Source organism: Amphiprion ocellaris, chromosome 6, assembly GCF_022539595.1.
Source record: "Amphiprion ocellaris isolate individual 3 ecotype Okinawa chromosome 6, ASM2253959v1, whole genome shotgun sequence".
NCBI lineage: Eukaryota > Metazoa > Chordata > Actinopteri > Pomacentridae > Amphiprion > Amphiprion ocellaris.
Genome location: NC_072771.1, coordinates 23,995,091 through 24,013,925, shown reverse-complemented (window position 1 = coordinate 24,013,925; position 18,835 = coordinate 23,995,091). Strand labels below are relative to the sequence as shown.

The 18,835-nt window shown below is 41.1% G+C and overlaps 2 protein-coding genes across 2 annotated transcripts; one reads left to right on the top strand and one right to left on the bottom strand.

Moving 5' to 3' along the window:
• Positions 1-19: 19 nt before the first annotated feature.
• vcp (valosin containing protein) lies at positions 20-9,321 on the top strand. The gene is made up of 17 exons (XM_023294173.3): positions 20-177; positions 1,889-2,000; positions 2,082-2,254; positions 2,349-2,491; positions 2,621-2,751; positions 2,843-2,974; positions 3,438-3,540; positions 3,736-3,869; positions 4,790-4,925; positions 5,841-5,953; positions 6,375-6,539; positions 6,647-6,769; positions 6,872-7,084; positions 7,299-7,607; positions 7,986-8,141; positions 8,259-8,413; positions 8,760-9,321. The coding sequence occupies exons 1-17, from the start codon at positions 161-163 to the stop codon at positions 8,863-8,865; spliced, it is 2,421 nt and encodes an 806-aa protein (XP_023149941.1). The 5' UTR covers positions 20-160; the 3' UTR covers positions 8,866-9,321.
• Positions 9,322-10,125: 804 nt separating this feature from the next.
• Positions 10,126-14,981, bottom strand: akr1a1a (aldo-keto reductase family 1, member A1a (aldehyde reductase)). Its single transcript, XM_023294171.3, has 9 exons — positions 14,921-14,981; positions 12,874-12,971; positions 12,670-12,789; positions 11,688-11,839; positions 11,368-11,563; positions 11,220-11,269; positions 10,982-11,131; positions 10,697-10,856; positions 10,126-10,353 (listed from the first exon to the last, which is right to left on the bottom strand). The coding sequence occupies exons 2-9, from the start codon at positions 12,952-12,954 to the stop codon at positions 10,288-10,290; spliced, it is 975 nt and encodes a 324-aa protein (XP_023149939.2). The 5' UTR covers positions 12,955-12,971; positions 14,921-14,981; the 3' UTR covers positions 10,126-10,287.
• Between the last annotated feature and the right edge of the window lie 3,854 nt (positions 14,982-18,835).

Below are 18,835 nucleotides of genomic sequence, written 5' to 3'. Positions count from 1 at the left end.
GGAGGATGCATCCAGCTCACGGTATAACTGTAAAGAGCACGGAAACTGCTGCTCTTTCGTGTGAAATCACAGAGAACGTTGAGTAACGAGGACCGGTTAAGCCTCTTAAACATTTAGCTAGAATTTCTTTATTTATTAATTGTAATCCAGGTGGACGACCATGGCTTCGGGAGGGGAGTAAGTACAAATATGTTTCCTTCTCATTAAAATGCGATTTTCGGAACAATGGCCATCGGCAAATACCCTTTAAATGTCTAACGCTAGTTCAGAATACGTTAGTTTATCAAAGTTAGCTCGAATGCTAATACATTACCGAGTTTGCTAGCAGTAGAGCTAATGGGGTCAGTTACTTCAGCCTCCGCACTTTTGTCCGTTGATTGGATAACCTAATATTACAGCTGTGCTAGCTGTGGTGTGTTATCTGAATTATCCACAGTTGTTGTTGGTCAGTTGACGGTGCTGAATTAGCCAACTGTGTGACAGCGACTCGACAAAGCGCAGTCATCGCTGTCGTGTTTGAATGCTAACGTTAGCATAGCAATGGTGTCAAGGCCGTCCACCGTCACACCGACAGATATTGGCCTATCCATCGGTTATTAGCCTGTCTTTGCACTTGTCGTCACATTGTAAATGTAGCACATACAATTCTGCTGAGTGAATACCACATACTTGGGTAATAGGCCAACGGTTTTACGAAAGAGAACGTTAGCTATCCAGACGGCTAACGTCATGGCGAGCTGCCTTTCTACACAGTGTATCAAAGCTAGCATGCTAATAGGGTTGGCTGCTCATTCTAAATGATCGAGAATTTACTTGGATTCTATTTCGCTGTTAGCTTAACAGCCGAGGAATATCAAATCTATGAACGCCAGTGTTATATTAGCAGCTGACATGTGAACAGTCACGCTACATATGTAGCGTAAGTCTTTTAAAGGATAACCTAGCTAGCTAACAAAGTTTTTTTTCTAATTCTTTTGCTGTGTCATCTGGGCTCGCTTACTCGCCAGTCGGCTAGCTTTGAGGCTACCATTAGCATGCTAACAACATGAAAGAGAAACTACATAAACGATCCAAGAGTTTTTTAGAAACAGGTCGCAGTTTGACTTCATATGTTGCTTTATTTAACGTATTTTGAATGGCCGACTATCAGTTTATGCCGTTCAGCAATTGTAAGCGAGGGTTGTGTTAACGACCTGTTTACAACGTTACAGACATCCACACTTAATGTCGTAACTGTTGTTGTTAATATGAATATAAATATTCTTAATTAGGCAGAGGCAGAAATACTTAATAGTTGTATTCACCGCCTCATAAGTTTGTGACACTAATACCTTGGTATTTACAAAAGTACAAGGACCACACAATAGATTGATCTTTCGCTCGGCTAAACAAAACACACCGATCGTTTTCAATAGCAATACAAGGTATTAACACTCAGTAATGCAAGTCCTCATGTCCGAGTACCAAGGATACCCAATCTCTCTTAATATACTATGTTCAGACTATGTATCATGGATTTCATTATCCTTCTCAAGGTCTGCTGTGAATGACACGGTTAAGCAGTTAACCCCAATGACCCTTTGAGTACAGAAATCCACCTTGCAAAGGAGAACAAAGGGATGAAAAGTAGTTCTCAGGAGAAGTACTGAAAAGTGTCTCAGAGCACCTTCGGGTCTAGATTTGTAATAGGTAGATTTAATGAAGTTAGGAAACCCAGCAGTCATTTTTTGTAGATTGTGGTGTACTAGGTTTCCTGTTCATTGTTTTTATTCTGTTGAACATTTACTTTTTATTTTGTTCATAGTTATTGTAGGCACTGCATGAGATCTTTTGAGTTGCACAATAGTAAGTATTTGTTTGACCTTGTCTTACTTTCTTCTCATCATAGATCCAAAAATGATGATCTAGCAACAGCCATTCTGAAACAAAAGAACAGACCCAACAGACTGATTGTTGATGAATCCATCAATGAAGACAACAGTGTGGTCTCACTCTCTCAGGTGTGCATTCACAAAAAAGATGTAAATTGTTATGATACGTAGACACTGTGATTCACAAAATAACTTTTAATGTGTCTTTAGACCAAGATGGACGAGCTGCAGCTCTTCCGTGGAGACACAGTGCTGATGAAGGGCAAGAAAAGGCGGGAGACTGTTTGCATCGTGCTGTCTGATGACACCTGTTCTGATGAAAAGGTTCGCATGAACAGGGTGGTCCGCAACAATCTGAGGGTCCGTCTCGGAGATGTCATCAGGTAGGAAGAAGCACATGCTTGTCAGACTTTTTTTTTTTTCTCATGACCATTTAAAAAAAAACCAACATAGATTTAAATGTATTCTCTCCCTTAGCATCCAGCCATGTCCTGATGTCAAATATGGAAAGAGGATTCATGTCCTCCCAATAGATGACACAGTAGAAGGAATTACTGGGAACCTGTTTGAGGTGTACCTGAAGCCATATTTCTTGGAGGCTTACAGGCCAATCCGCAAAGGTGAGTACCAGCTTCCATCTATCCATCTGATGACAAAGAATTTATGTTGCATGCCTATTTATATGGTTGAGTAAGAGTAAATGTACAGCTCTGTTGGAATAGTAAATAGTTTTCTTTTACCTTGTGAAGGTGATATTTTCCTGGTCAGAGGAGGTATGCGTGCTGTGGAGTTCAAGGTGGTCGAGACTGATCCCTCCCCCTACTGTATTGTTGCTCCTGACACAGTCATTCACTGTGAGGGAGAGCCAATCAGGAGAGAGGTAAATAGCAACTACACTCGTGGTAAATGGGTTAACATTTACCAAAAATAAACTGCATGGAAATTTGAACATCTTGTATTTGAACATGCAGGATGAGGAAGAGTCCCTGAACGAAGTGGGTTATGATGACATTGGAGGAGTAAGGAAGCAGTTGGCTCAGATCAAAGAGATGGTGGAGCTGCCTCTCAGACACCCCGCACTGTTCAAGGCAATAGGAGTCAAGGTGAAGTACCTTTTTAATCTGCATGGAAGAATAAGACATAAGCAAACAGATTTAACCTTCTTTGTGGAATTTTAAAGTGAATGGTGAAATGAAATTAAAGATCTCATTAAACAGTAGTGTAGAACATCTACAGCCTAAAATGCACATTCCCTTAAATTTTACAAGGTTTGTGCTTTTATCATAGTTATGTAGGAATAACCAGTAGCCAATATGAATAGATATTACTGTGTAAAATAGCATATTTATTGTTTGTTATACAGTGCATTGTGAATATTTAACCAGAGTAAAGGAGGAAATAAACAAGTCTACAATGCTTTTGGGTTTGTTTGACTTTCAGTTTGCAGAGTTGTGTCATTAAGGCAGCTTAAAGTTTAGACATATTCAGCCTGTCATTATTAATGTACAAATGTTTTCCCTTTTTCACAAAAAACACTGACCTTGAAATTGTTTTCTCCCTTTTCAGCCTCCACGTGGAATTCTGCTATATGGACCACCTGGAACTGGAAAAACTTTGATTGCCAGGGCTGTGGCCAATGAAACAGGGGCGTTCTTCTTCTTGATTAATGGTATGAACCCTCATCTATATTTGTTGTTTATATGCCCTTATTCATTGTTGTGGTTGTTTGATGATACTTTGTCCCTGATCGTTTACATTGTAGTTGCGGTTTGATTGGTTATAATGGTATTTATCAGAACCTCATCAGTTTTTTGCTTGGAGGAAGATTACCCCTGAAATGAAAAGATTTGCCTCTTCGTTTTAGGCCCTGAGATCATGAGTAAGCTGGCTGGAGAGAGTGAGAGTAACCTGAGAAAGGCCTTCGAGGAAGCCGAGAAGAATGCTCCTGCCATCATCTTTATCGATGAACTTGATGCAATTGCTCCAAAGAGAGAGAAGGTGAGTGGAAAGAGATGGAAACTGAATGGAAAGTTTGATAACAATGGAGTGTCTGTTTATTTTAAGTTAACTGTGCACAAATAGTCCTTCTCTCTGACTTACAATATACCTAATGGGAGCTTCACAAGCTTCATCAAGAGATTTATGTCTAGAGGATATTTAGAATGTGAATTGTGTCAAAATCTTTTGTCAGAGGAGCTTTAGCAGAAATCCACTGGGCTTCTCTTGTAGGTTCTTGAAGATGTCTCACCTCTCATCCAAGTAGCTTCTTCAGTTCTCACTGATTGATGGGGAGTGACAGAATTTGTAGTCACTCCAGCTCACATCGCAAATGGCCCATTAATGACCAGGCCTCACATGCCTCAAGGTGGGAATTGTTGTGAAACAAGAAGGTCCAACAATGACAGCAATCCTGGAGGTGAAGCTGGCAGTTTATACAACAAGGAAGGTGAATCTGCCATGTTAGGAGTGACCCAAGATGTTAACAGTGGCAAAACTTTCTGGTGAGAAGCCTGATTACTGTGTTGTAGGTGCTTGATAAGTGGAGGAGTGGGTCTGTGACACTACTTATCAAGCACCTATAAGGCAGTGGTTAGGTCTCTCCCCAGACTGTGTAAACTGGCAGCTATATCACCATGATTGCTGTCATTGTTGGTGGACCTCCTGGTTTAACAACAATTCTCACCTTGAATCATGTGAGTCCCGGGACATTAATGGGCCATTAGCCATGTGAGCTGGAGTGACTAGAAATTCCATAACTCACCAGTAATCATTTAGAACTGAAGAAGCCTCTTCAGTGAAGGTGAAACATCATTAAGAACCTACAGGATAAATCAAGTTGATATCTGCTGAAGGTCCTATGATTACCATGACCTGGATGACTGATAATCTACACAGACAGTGTCTTTTGTGTTGTACAGACTCATGGAGAGGTGGAGAGGCGCATTGTTTCTCAGCTGCTGACTCTTATGGATGGCCTGAAACAGAGAGCACATGTCATTGTCATGGCTGCCACCAACAGACCCAACAGCATTGATCCAGCTCTCAGGAGATTTGGTAAATTATCTTGTTAAACCTTGTATTTGAGTTATTTAAGTTCTTGACAACTCAAAAAAGCATCACATCCACAACGACGTGGATATTTTTAGTAAAATGTTATGCCAGTAAAACACATTAGATACAACTAAGTAGTTTTCATAACTCTTGTTACATTTTTGTTTTGGCATTGGTTATGTGTGTCTCCTACTAGTGGTGTGCATCCGTTTTTTCATTTTTCCCTTTTTTTTTTAAAATACTGCACTTAGGACTAGTAAGATAGTGTAGATATGTTTTAATGCAGAACTGCCAGCAATTAAATGTAGCCGAATTTCTACGAATATCTTTCTAATGGCCTATAATGTTTTACATAATGTACACACAGGCAGTGTGGGATTATTCTAGCAAAAAAGTTTGCAGCTCATCGTTTAGCAAATTCAAATATAGTTTTCAACCACCAGGATTACTTATTGGGCATTGTGCACCTAAGATACTCTTGGTGATTACAATAGACTCAAAATTATAGTGTGATATTTTATATAACATAAAGGGATCTCTTTCTTTGAATCCCTAGGACAGGCTGTCATAATTCTGACTTAAAACTGCTGGCTGGTATTAATTCTGTGGGCTCTGCACTTCACTAGTGGGTCAGTATCTCACAGTTCAGCAGTTTCACAGTTTTTAAAGGATGTGATGGAACGTTACAGCTTTGATAAGGGGCTGGAAATTGTTCTTGCTTCATCAACAAATACTGATGTGTAGTTAAATGCAATCAGCCACATCTTAGGTCTTAAGTGTTACTTCTGCTGCCACTCCATTAGGAAAGACACTAAATTCCTGTAGATGGGGGTTTCGAATCATCTTGAGGTGCGTCTTTAGTGCTCATTGTGTGTTTTGTGGTAAGTAACGTCTTTTTTTAACTCCTACCATCTCCAGGGCGTTTTGACAGGGAAGTGGACATTGGCATCCCAGATGCCACTGGCAGGTTGGAGATTCTCCAGATTCACACAAAGAACATGAAACTGGCTGACGATGTTGACCTAGAACAGGTTTGTATACATAATTTCTTGGCTGTTAAGTGACACCATACAACACATTGTGTCACTTAAGGAGAGGTAGAGTCATGTGGGTTTTATTACCCATCACTCAAAAATGGAACAGCACTGCAAACTGCTAATTATTCTGTTTTCATAAGGAATCTGACAGCGGATATCTTTTTGATGCAACATGACTGGTAGGCTATCAAATACAATGTTCTGTTCACATTACTGACCTTAACCACTGTGATCACCCTTGGCCAGAGAGCTTGACATATGATGTGTTGAAGTTCAACACTGACCATTCTCTGACAGTCATCATCCGTTACGAAACAGCTGAACTCATAAATACACAGATGTAACTCCCTGTCATATATAGCTAGCTGCATTTCATGGCTACCTTTTTTATGATGTATTGATTTTTTTTTTGTAGGTAGCCAATGAGACCCATGGGCATGTTGGTGCAGATCTGGCTGCTCTCTGCTCTGAGGCTGCCCTGCAGGCCATTAGGAAGAAGATGGACCTGATCGACCTTGAGGATGAGACCATTGATGCTGAAGTCATGAACTCTCTTGCTGTCACCATGGATGACTTCAAGGTAAGACTTGTAATGTGATCTTTGACATGGGGTGACCGTAAGATGGTGTCACATAGCCACCAATAGCCGTCGGACTCAATACTAACACGATCAACGCTGTATTGCAGTGGGCTCTGAGCCAGAGCAACCCATCAGCACTGAGAGAGACCGTTGTTGAGGTTCCCAACATCACCTGGGAGGATATTGGAGGTTTGGATGATGTCAAGAGGGAGCTGCAGGAGTTGGTGCAGGTATGAGTCTCTTGCAGGAGTGAGATCATGTCAGAAACTGATACGTGACAACCTGTAAACTTAGAATCTTACTATGTATTTTTTTCTCTCTCATTTGTTCAGTACCCAGTGGAGCACCCAGACAAGTTCCTCAAGTTTGGCATGACCCCATCCAAGGGTGTGCTCTTCTACGGCCCCCCTGGTTGTGGTAAGACTCTGCTGGCCAAAGCCATTGCCAACGAGTGCCAGGCAAATTTCATCTCCATCAAAGGACCGGAGCTGCTCACAATGTGGTTTGGAGAATCTGAAGCCAACGTCAGAGAGATCTTTGACAAGGTGAGAGTGCTGTTAGTGTCTGTCATAGAACTTGTGTCTCTGTCTGTCTGTCTGTGTGTGCGTGCGTGCGTGCGTGCGTGCGTGCGTGCGTGCGTGTGTGCGCGCGAATTAATTTTCAATATTGTATGTTTAATATACAGGACAGTCACAATCTTTTAAGTTGGTGATTTAACTCTAAGGACTGACTTCTACATTGTTTGCGTTGCGTTTTCAGGCTCGTCAAGCAGCCCCGTGTGTTCTCTTCTTTGACGAGCTGGACTCCATAGCCAAGGCCCGTGGCGGCAACGTGGGAGACGGTGGTGGAGCTGCCGACCGTGTCATCAACCAGATCCTGACTGAGATGGACGGAATGTCGAGCAAGAAGAACGTCTTCATCATTGGAGCCACAAACAGACCAGACATCATCGACCCTGCCATCCTGAGACCTGGCCGTCTGGATCAGCTCATCTACATCCCACTGCCCGACGAGAAGAGCAGGATCAGCATCCTGAAGGCTAACCTCCGCAAGAGTCCCATCAGCAAGGTGACAATGCTGCTATTCATTATTCATACCACCAACACACCCACTGCTTGCGCAGTGTCTGGTTTGTATGCAGAACTGAACTGTTATTATTTTTGAAAGGGTTCTGTTAGACTGAGGACATTTATTTTAAATTGCATGTCTATTCATTCTGTTCTTACCTACTGCAGGAACTCTTACATTATTCAAGTATTGGATAAATACTTATTTTGCCATTTAAAAAATAAATAAATAAATAAATAAATAAAAAGGCTTCCAAAAAGATCTCCAGTAGAGTGTCATGAATGAGAAAAGTATTAGATTTGGAAAAAACTTATAAGAATAACAAACTACATCAGTGCAGAATTGAGCTTTAAACCTGTCATTGCTTTTGTTTGATAGGATGTGGACCTGGACTTCCTGGCTAAGATGACCAATGGCTTCTCTGGAGCTGATCTTACAGAGATCTGCCAGCGGGCGTGTAAACTGGCCATCAGAGAGAGCATCGAGAACGAGATCCGCAGAGAGAGGGAGAGGCAGACCAACCCATCAGCTATGGTCAGTGCTTGTTCTGTCCCCTTATTCGCTTTTTCACATCTGGATGAGCATTTGCGCTTTACCGCACAGCTGCTGCTGCTTCTGATCTCTCATACTTTGACGCTCTCTTCTTCGTAGGAGGTGGAGGAGGATGATCCCGTGCCAGAGATTAGGAAGGACCACTTTGAAGAGGCAATGCGATTTGCTCGTCGCTCTGTCAGTGACAATGACATTCGCAAATATGAGATGTTTGCTCAGACACTGCAGCAGAGCCGTGGTTTTGGCAGCTTCAGGTACACTTTCTGACATTTTATATTGGGATTAGTGGTGAAAGCTTTGTTTTTAAGCTTTTAAAGAATGACCTCATGAAAGTGAGGTGTCACTCTTTCTACAGTTGTGCTTATGAGGGCTTGTTCTGATTGACAGTCACACCAGAGCAGTTAAACATGAGCAGATTAGTCAATAGGGAAATGCTATAACTATACAAACAGCTTTTGTTCTAATGATTAGATGTATCTGAAACTGACCAGAGATTATTACTTGCTTACTCGCCTTCAAAGACACAAATCGACTGAAATATTAGTCATTTTCATATCCTGGGATAAAAATGGATAAATAACTTTGTTCTGTGTGTCTTAGGTTTCCCTCCAGTGCTACAGGCGGCAGTGGTCCAAGCCATGGCTCAGGCGGAACTGGCAGCGGTCCAGTGTTCAATGAGGACAACGACGATGACCTTTATGGATAAATGTACACTGCCCCACAGTGGTCAGTACCGGGATCACACCTGTACAAATTCACACCAGATTCCACATTTTTAGGACTTTGTGCTTCTTTCATGTGTTCCTTTTTTTTGTATGATTTCCCTCGGAGAAAGCATGTAGCCGCTTGGTTTGCCCTGGCTTTGATGTGGGTGGGGGTAAGGGGATGTTGGAAATGGAAGGTGAGTGACTGATGCAGATTTTGTTTTTTTTTCCCGGTGGGATGGGGGGTGGGGGGGTGGCGTTTATTGAGTGGCCTCATTCTCAGTATATCACAACCAACATGAATGGCTATAGTGATGGGATTCTATGCTAGACTCAGAAAGAAAAGAAAAAAACATATTGCTAATGACTTCCTCTTTTTTTTAAATGAACAGTAGCATATAATGTATTACAACTTTGTCAAGGTTATGTTGTTGAAAATAAAATCTCACGAAACGGAAGTATTACCAGCGTCTGTTTTAAGCATATTTATTGATCTAATCAGTGTACATATCTGTATCCAAAAATCTTAGCAGAGGATATGTACAACATTAAGTGAATTTTGAATGTCTTTAAAGAAAATTTCTGATCATTTTCATGATTTTCACAACTTTCGGGTTCCCATGACTGTTGTCAGAGCCAATTTCCATTTACAATTTTTGCTTTGGGTGGGACAGTTATTTTTATTCTTCCTTTGATTGCTTGCCAGTGAGACAGAAAACAGCTGGTAATTATAGAGTAAAGCGTGTAGACAGCCCACACTGACATATAATTTAGACAATGCAAAGGTCTTTAAAAGTTAATTCTTTGCTGATTAGTTGTTTTCAGTGAGAAATTTGATTAGTTGTCAAGTTTTAAGTTGATTGCATTTTTTTTGACAATTGATAATTGTTTTGTGTAATCTTGTCCTTTTTCTTTTCTTTTTTTTTTTTAAAGATGAGAAAAAAAATTACTCCAGCTTCTCAATTTTGAATATTTCGTGGTTCATTTTCCCATATGACCGTGAATGTCTTTGAGCTGAAATGAGACATTTGAGCATCTTGTTCTGTGGGAAACACTGACACTTTTCACTATTTTCTGAAAGTTGTATACAACAAACAACTAATCAATCGAGGAAATAATCGGTGTGTGTATATACAATATTATAAGATTGGAAACATGCCGGCACCATGTGATCACAGGTATTGTCACTAGGTTGAGCGGTAGTTCTGTTACTGACCACACAGTGTCACTCTGGGTGTGACAGAAAAATCAACGCAGTGAAATAGTGTTTCATTTTTTCTTTATGTTCTCTGTACATCCTCTTCTAATATTTCACAGATGTAGTGACCTGAATGGTATTTATTGCAGGCCTTTTCTTTTTAAAAAGAGGGGGAAAAAATAGTGTATTTGTCAACAATCAGAAAGTAAATATTGACTTTATAGACTCAATAGGGATCATGGAAGGGGAAATGAGGATGTCCTGCGTCTCTCCACACTCTCTTGCCATCTCTCTGTGGAAGGAAAAACAAATTGGTTATACAAGCGCTATAGTTGGGACATGACAATTTACATTTTAATGATTTATCCAGCAGAGAAAAACTGCACCCAGCTGACCCAAAACCCCTCGCTGTGCACCTCTAATGAACAGCGTCACTACTGTGCATATCAAATTCAATGAAATCTACAACAGTCGGATGTCTCAGCCATGTGTCTGCCCCAGAGGAAGTCTGCAGCAGCTAATGTGTTGGACTGATGTGGCTGTTCTATATAAACATAAGAAACAGGAGCTCAACAGGCCGTCTGTGGGGGAGAAGTGGTTATGAAATGTGAGGTGTCATAAGATCAGTGACTCACCTCGACTGATGGAACGATGAAACGCTGGCTGCGGTTGAAGGATTCAATCAGCTTCATGTCCTCTTGTGACAAGGAAAAATCAAACACTTTCAAATTCTGCTGGATCCTGGAGGGCGTCACGCTTTTCGGGATGCACACTACACCCCTCTGAATATGCCACCTGCGGGTGTCATATGATGGAGTTTCACTTATGCAGAAGTAATCCGGAATTACAAGAGAGCGGATGAAGCTGGGAAGTGGGTCAGACTTGTGCTTTGTGGATTACTTTGAAGTTTTTCATGCTACCTGAGTATAACCTGGGCAGGCGTTTTGTGGTATGTCTGGGTGATGGCTCCAAGTCGAGGGTCCTCCAGGAGGCTTGGTTCATCAGGAGAAGCCCAGGGTCTGTCTCCACTGCCCAGAGGACTGTAGGCTGTCACACAAACTGCCACTGAGCTGGGACAGATGCACGACCACTGTTACTGATGCAATAGGGACATTATTTTCATGGTGTCAATCGCAGAAAAAAATGCATTCTACTGACCGACAGTATGACAGGAGATCTGCTTGAGACAGATAAGGATGACATTCCACCTGTGGCACAACGAGACAAGGTTAGCTCACAGTTTTGAGCCTGTTTCTGGGATACAATTTCAGTTCTTGCTTACAAGCTGCACTGTTATTAATTGTACCTGATTCACTACGGGTTTGTGTCGAGCGATGCTGATGATATCATCAGTCTGCCTGGCATTGAAGTTGGACATTCCTATAGCCTTGACCAGACCTTTATCTATCAGGCTCTCCATGGCCCTCCAAGTGTCTCTGTAGTGTGTGTCAGAGTAACAAATACTTCCATCTTCCCTCCGAGGCATCACCTCCTTCCCCCTCCTGAAACACCCACATACAGATGGCTGCATCAGGTAAAGTGATACATGGAAGTTCACCTTCACACCGATCTTAAGGTTGAATAATTGCACTTGGAGGGAAGATAAAATCATGTGTGGCTGCTCACTGAAATGCCATTGGCCAGTGCATGAGGTAAAGGTCCAGGTAGGAGAGACCCAGGTGGGCCAGGCTGGTCCTGCACGCCTCTTCAACATCCTCCGGGTCGTGTTTGGTGTTCCACAGTTTGGAGGTCAGAAACACCTCCTCACGGGGCAGAATCTGGAGTGGAGAGGATAATGGGTTTAAAAACCACTGGCTGTTGGGAATTACAGAAAAACACTTGGACAATCTGAATGGTCAGGTTTAAAAGTCAGATTCACTTCATGTCACGGTTATTTCCTCCATCTCTATTGACTGTAACTAAACTTGACCCTTATGTTAATCCTCAACCCAGAGTGAGCAACAACACAGAAATTTGCAAATAATGCAAATAATTTTATTGCGACGTGGAGCTTTAGATCATATTTGTCCAGCAGATGAGGTTCGTTCAAATAAAAGTTTTTTGAACTTTTTACTATTCTGAGCACTTTAAGCACAATTTCAAACTTTAGAAGTACATGGACCTTGAGATTATTTAGTCAGGTTCCATTATGTAATTGATTAAACTCCTGAAAATGCAATGTTGTCTATCAGAATTACACATTTAGATGCTGTTTTTTATAAAAGTAATCTATTCCTGCTGTAAAGTAACTCTACACTGTCGTTATTTTTAGAATGTTTGGGTCTATGAAGTCCTTGTCTGTCTCTTTTCACCACTTCCTGCATGCTGAAGGATTAGTTTCTTAGGTTTGTTACGTATTAAGTTTTTTTTTGACACTTCCTTGAAATGCTCAGGTATGGCATTGTCTGCTAATTTTACTCATGATGCCTCTTCTTGAATATTAAAAAAAACACTATGCATGTTAACAAAGTCAATAACCTGAGTGTTTTTTAAAAAAATTGATATTGTTGAAAACTGAACCAACGGATTAAATGTACCTCGAGTTGAGACTGCTGATTGAAAGGCCAGAAACAAATTGTACAAATGAAGCACTATCGGAGCTTCTCACCTTTCCAGGGCCGACCCACAGAGCCAGAGCCTCTCCAACCTCCTGCTCATTGCCATAAGCAGCAGCACAGTCGATGTGTCTGTATCCACACTCTAAAGCTGTCAGCACCGCCTGCTTCACCTGAGGATGCATGGACACACACAGTTCATATCTTTAGCATTTTACAATATTTTACAAAACCTGTGTGAGTGTTCATAGCTCAACCTGTCCTGGAGCACTCTTCCATGTGCCAAGTCCAACCATGGGCATCCTCTGCCCTGAAGACAGAGTCACAAAGGTGTTCATGTTCCCACTCCGAGGACCTGATGGAGGAAAGACAGTGACAGAGGAGAGTGTGAGGTGTAGACTCTTGTGTAAGTGGATGACCAGTCATCGTGACTAAGTCCTAAACTCTGTTAGTGATTATCACTAATATCTGAATTCATTAACTCTGTACAACAGCAAGGGTCATGAGGATGTACACCGTGTCCCAAAAGTTCGTTCTCCGCAGAAAAAAAACAAGAAGATTCTATAACCAGTATTTCTACCTTTCACTTTGACCACGGCTTTCAGTCTTTCAGGCATGGAATGTATGAGGTTCTTGAGTGCGGATGGTTCCATCTTTCCCAAACTCCCACACAGCCCTCGAGTTAAGCTGTTTCACGGTGGTTGGTGGTTTACTGGTAAAGATGCGACTGTTCAGGATTCCCCAACAGTTCTCAATTGGGTTGAGGTCAGGGACATTTGGTGGCCATCCCTCCTCATGCTTAAAGTCAGGTAGAACCTCAGAACACCATTGCTGAGTGATATGGACAGTGTGAGCAGGGCCACCATCGAGCACAAATACCATTTCTGAACGTCTGTTAAACATTTTCTGTTCAGTCAAAGGCCCTGATTTTTCCTCCAGGTATGGCCAGGAAGTAGAACTTTTTCTATAATGCTGTTGGTATAATATTGTGCATCAACAGTGGTACCTTGAGGCACAATGTGCAGCTGTAAGAGACCTGAAGCGGACATAGCCCCCCAAACCATACTATGGGCGCTGAATTTCACTTGATCAGAAGATGGTACATTTTACAATCATCTGTATAGACACAGTCGTTTTGCCTGTTAGGTGTCGGAAATAAGTAGAGAGGGCATTCATCAGAGAAAATCCAGGTCTCCCAGTCTTTTTGAGTCAGAGTTATGGACTTCTTTCTGAAAGTCAGTCTCTTCTCCTTTCTCAGTTTGGTGAGTCACGGGGTATGTTGCCTCTTGTAAGCTTGCGGCCCCAGTGTTTCTGTTAAATAATGATGGACAGTGCTCTTAGAAACATCTCCCCCAAGATTTTTCAGCCTCTGACTGAGTCACCAGCATAACTGGTGTCTTTTACCCCTGGCCTTTCTCATCAGGTCTTTGGCTCTTGCAGTTAGGCCAATGGACGTCCTGAGCGAGGCGAGTCTTTGCCATCACTTCTGCACCCAGCAGATACTTCTGCCAAGGGTTTGAGCTACTTGCTGATGAGTTTTTCCTGCATTTCGAAGAGCAATGGCCCGTGCACAAATCTCAGACTCTGAAAGAGTAGCTTTTCCACCCTTACTCTTGGCCATAGTAACAACACTTCCAAACTCTGTTTGTGAGTGTAATACATTTTGGTCAAGCAAGAAATTTATTTACTGAGACCTGACAGTTTGACCAGATAAACAATCAAACAGTACCTGACTGGCCAGGTGTAACCCATTTTGGTGACAAACAATCAAACATGTTGTCCAGTGGGGAGAACAAACTTTTGTGACACATTGTACATATCCTTTACATATGCAAAAGCCTTTAACAAAGCAGCAGGCAGTACACATGAAAGCAGCAAAAATAACGTTGGGTGTCCTAGTTTTAGTTATTAGTACTTTTTTTCACCCTCTGAGCTCAAACGTGTGTTTCGTTAGAGATATGAACTCTCTGTGAACCCGGCCATGCTGCTAGGAATGGCTGATACTGCTATATAGCATTAGTCACAGTGCAGCGTTACTGGAACACATCTCAGAGAGCCTTCTCATGGTTCACTAATTGTCCACCATATCTTCACCATGTGGTGCACAATCACATATACTTTGTTTGTTAACTGCTGCAATTGGTTCACATGATCTGAGTGTCTTAATGCAGATCACCTGCCCTGACTGTCTCCTGACCCGGCTGCAGAACACAGTGTGTAATCCACAAATCCTCAAACACAGTCAACATGAAACGTAGTGCGGGTGGAGGGTTTTTATTTTGCAGTCAAGATTTTTGTCCATACCTGGGATCGCTCTGGAGGATCAGCTGAGGGTTGTGCTTCCATCTGAATTTTTGCAAGTTGAGGTCAAAGTCTGACTTCATTTGTTTATCTGTGACACACTCTGATGGAAAAAGTCCAAACTCCACTATAGTCACAGTTAAACATACAGTATATTACCAGTCACACAGGTTAAAAAAAGAACTGATAACACATCAGTTTTTTTTATGTGTGTGTGCACATTGGTATTCAAGTTTTGACTTACTGTTTTGATCTGGTTCAGGATATGACATTAGAAACATGATTATTTATACCTCTGTATGCATGATCATAACAGTACTTAGGATTTATTACAGATGTGTCTTGATTCACTCATTTCTGTACTGACAGAGAATGATCATTGGTGGAAGAAGTACTAAGAAACTTAATTTAATTAACAGTAATGATACAAAAACCTCCATTAAAGGGCAAAATCCTGCATTTACATGCTACTTGTGTAAAAATAAAGAAGCATTATCAAGATTCAAAACCGAAATGTGTCATTCTGCAGAAGAGTCACCCTTTGCAACTGATATGTTATTACATAGTAGATTAATACAGATGAATCAGTTTGTAAGCAGCATTTTACCATTGGTGTAAAACATTAAGTAAATTTACTCAAACACTGTGATTAACCCTTTAAGAGCCACCATTGTGCAAGTCTGCCAGGACATATTTTTACATTTTTACATGCTGTAGTACCATTTTTTGGAGTATTTTTATTTGCTTTACATCAAAATAACCCTGATATCCCAAATTTTAATATGTATTGACTTATGTCTTAACTACTACAAAAAATTGCTTAAAAGTGCAATAAACCTTAAAAAAATGAAAATAGTTTTTGTTTTTTTCACATATATTTAAAAATACAGAAATTGCATAGCTGTATCCCTCAAATTTGTAAATGTAAAAAAGTTGCACAATATCCTTTGGAACCACAGGAAATTTATTTGGAGTCTGTACATAATTTGCTTTTTGAGATATGGTCAATTTTGTAACCTGTAAAAAAAAAAACGAAAATAAACAAAGCTGCAAAATTTGCAAAGAGACAACATCAACATCAAAACAAATTATTTACAATAGTGCAATCAAATTTCTAAGTGTGCCAGATACTTATGAACACACATATTTCATGTACAAAACCATGGTCAGACCATAAAAAGTGCATTTGAAAATAAAAGAAAATCGTTTTCACTGAGTTGAATCAGAAACAGTATTTTGATGGTCTCCTGGTCCAAGTACTTGGACAGGTCTGATGGAGAAGGGCTGTCCACATATTCTGACAGAGGTGGCTGGACACCTGGCCTCCTTTTCGGCAGGCAGGAAATGTGGCAGAGAAGGTAAGCTGTCAGGTTCCTTCTCAGTTTTCCAGCCAGCTGTAGGGAGCGCCTCTGGCCCGGAGCGCTCGCTGGTGGAGCGGCTGCTGCAGCGTCTCCTGGCTGGAGGCCGGTCTGTCCCTCTACCTCTCGCTGGGATACCAGGACAGCAGGAGACCTCCATTCTCTCCTCTTCCTCCTCCTCCTCCTTCACAACATTGTAAATGCTGCACACAAAAGTTACGTGGTACGTTAGCTGTGCGCAGCACATGACTTGTAAAAATGATGCGTATTTTGCGCGGAATGCTTTCGGCGGCGTTCCATGTATATTATACTTTCTTTACTTTCTCCAACTCAAAACAAACAACTTCTCATGAATACAGACTTACATGTCACTGGAATGATCAATTCCTTCCATAAGATCGGCTTCATCCGCGCTGGTGGCAGAATCCGGGCCAGACGAGTGGCTGGACTCTTCATCCGACGCTGTAGTTTGCTGGAGAGCTTCGTGCCAGATGTAAAATAGTTTGGCGCGACCAGGTTTTCGCGGCTCCTCAACTAATGTGTGGAAGTGTGTCAAAGGTGTGTGTGGTGGGTCCGTGTACGGATCTGGTAATTGGATTTTCCGTTCTGAAACGGGTATTGAAAAACAAATAACGAGTGGTTATTTGATTTTCGTTTTAAAATACAAAAATTAAAATTGAAATACAAGGCGTTTTTCCTTTTCATGATCAAAAAAGTATATACCATTTTTTTTTACAAAATGCTTTGATTTTCGTTTTATATTTAGAATAACAAGGAAGTAAAATCAGTAAGAGACAGAAACGAAAAAAGGTCCGTTTTTTCATTTTCTCAGACCGGAAGTGGTCATCAGCAAGCGTGGAGCCAAACGACAACAAGATTCTCAGAGGGCGGAGCCAGAGAGCAGCGATTGGTCAGACCATAGATAATATAGAAAACAGCGCGCTAGCGTGTCTACTCTATGTATATCTATGGTCGGCACGTCTGGTAGCATCTCTGGCTGCTGTTGATATTGTTTTTGGAGTAAAACACGGTAAGAAGATAAATACTTCTAACCAGTAGCGTTGTTTTGTTGTACGTTAAGTCAGCGACTTGTGAAGAGTTGTGTTTTGTCGTGTTTGAGCAGTTGGTCCGGACGCGTTAGCTAGCTAAGCGGCTAAGTTAGCTAGCGGGCTAATTAGCACAGGTGGCTAACTTACCGCTGAACACCTGTGTTAGTTGCTGCCACAGCTGTCCGTCATTATTAGAATGACCTTCTCAACCTGTATTTCTCTGCTGTGTATTTCAGCTTTTAAAATAGTTATTTTACTTTAAGGTTAACTGAAACCCGTTCAGCTGCACTGAAGTTTAACATTCAGCTGGTTTGAATTAAACCGCCCTTAACATTGCACAATATTACCTCTCTGAATCTCCATAATTTCATTAAATTCCTTCTCTCTTCCACTGCTCAAGTTCAATCCAGTATATAAAATGACATTAATAGTGAATAAACTAACAACCAGCCATTGTATTTATTTATTACTGCATGTATTTGTAGTAAAACATGAGTTGAAACATCCTACTTATGGATCTAGAACTGCACAAGCCGTTCATTTTCAGTCACCTGACGAGATAAACTCCCCTTTTTATGTGAGGTTGAAGCAGAAAGTCTGAGTTAACAAAGAAAGTTCTTTATAATTTGCGATACCTGTTATCTCTGACTGAGGCTTTAGTTTTAGTTGAGCCGATTTACACGTAGAAACTTTGTTCAGGAAGATTTTTCAGTAGGACAGAGGACAGGCTGCTTTTTACACAACCTTGTAAGAGAATGTCTGTCAATGCTTTCAGCAGAATTTAGAAACAACACTTCCTAAACAGATATTTTGAGGCTGTGAGGTTGAACGTTTGAGAGTATATCAGTGTGTTTGTTTGTGGTCTTTGTTTCTAGGTGGAAGGTGAATTAGTGAGGATGACTCCTGCTCCTGTCATCTCTAAGCTCCTCACACATCTTTACCTGCACATGAAGAAAATCACTCCTGTAGAATGCAGGTATGTTTGTCATTATTATAAAAAGATGTTGCCTGGTGACCTGTCAGAAACCCATTATACAGAGTCAGCCAAAATAATGTTTACACACATCAGGAAAAGAAAAACTTGCATAAATATTTCAATACCAAATTTATTCAGACATCACGAGATTAATAAAAGTTATCTTTGGCCTCTACATGGTGATGGTGTTGGATTGTCAGACCGTAATGTTGCAGCTCAAAGCAGCTTTTCTATCTCAGTTCATTCTGACATTCAGCTATGAATCAACACAGCAGATGGTGATCCATGCTGTGGAAGTCTCACATCTCCTGATTTAATGGAGCTGCTTTGCACTTTTTACACTGTTTATTCACCAACACTTTATTTAATAAAAGTCCCATCTAGTTTTTATGAGGAATGTGATGTTTTAATTTCTCTCTGAATAACTGCAGTCTAATGGAACAGCTGGAATTGTAACATCTGTCCTGATACTGATCATGAAGTATTGATCAGAATACTTATGGTTAGCAGTCATCCCTGAAGTTTTACATTAAAA

What these genes read in the sequence shown, in the direction of transcription:
- vcp (XM_023294173.3), top strand. An exon ending in CGTCTCGGAGATGTCATCAG is followed by an intron (nt 2,255 to 2,348) that starts GTAGGAAGAAGC and finishes TCTCTCCCTTAG; the next exon opens with CATCCAGCCATGTCCTGATG. An exon ending in TCCAGCTCTCAGGAGATTTG is followed by an intron (nt 4,926 to 5,840) that starts GTAAATTATCTT and finishes TACCATCTCCAG; the next exon opens with GGCGTTTTGACAGGGAAGTG.
- akr1a1a (XM_023294171.3), bottom strand. Translation starts at nt 12,954, where the DNA reads ATGAACACCTTTGTGACTCTGTCTTCAGGGCAGAGGATGCCCATGGTT. An exon ending in CACTGGCCAATGGCATTTCA is followed by an intron (nt 11,564 to 11,687) that starts GTGAGCAGCCAC and finishes TGGGTGTTTCAG; the next exon opens with GAGGGGGAAGGAGGTGATGC. An exon ending in TCATCGTTCCATCAGTCGAG is followed by an intron (nt 10,354 to 10,696) that starts GTGAGTCACTGA and finishes TTCCTTCCACAG; the next exon opens with AGAGATGGCAAGAGAGTGTG.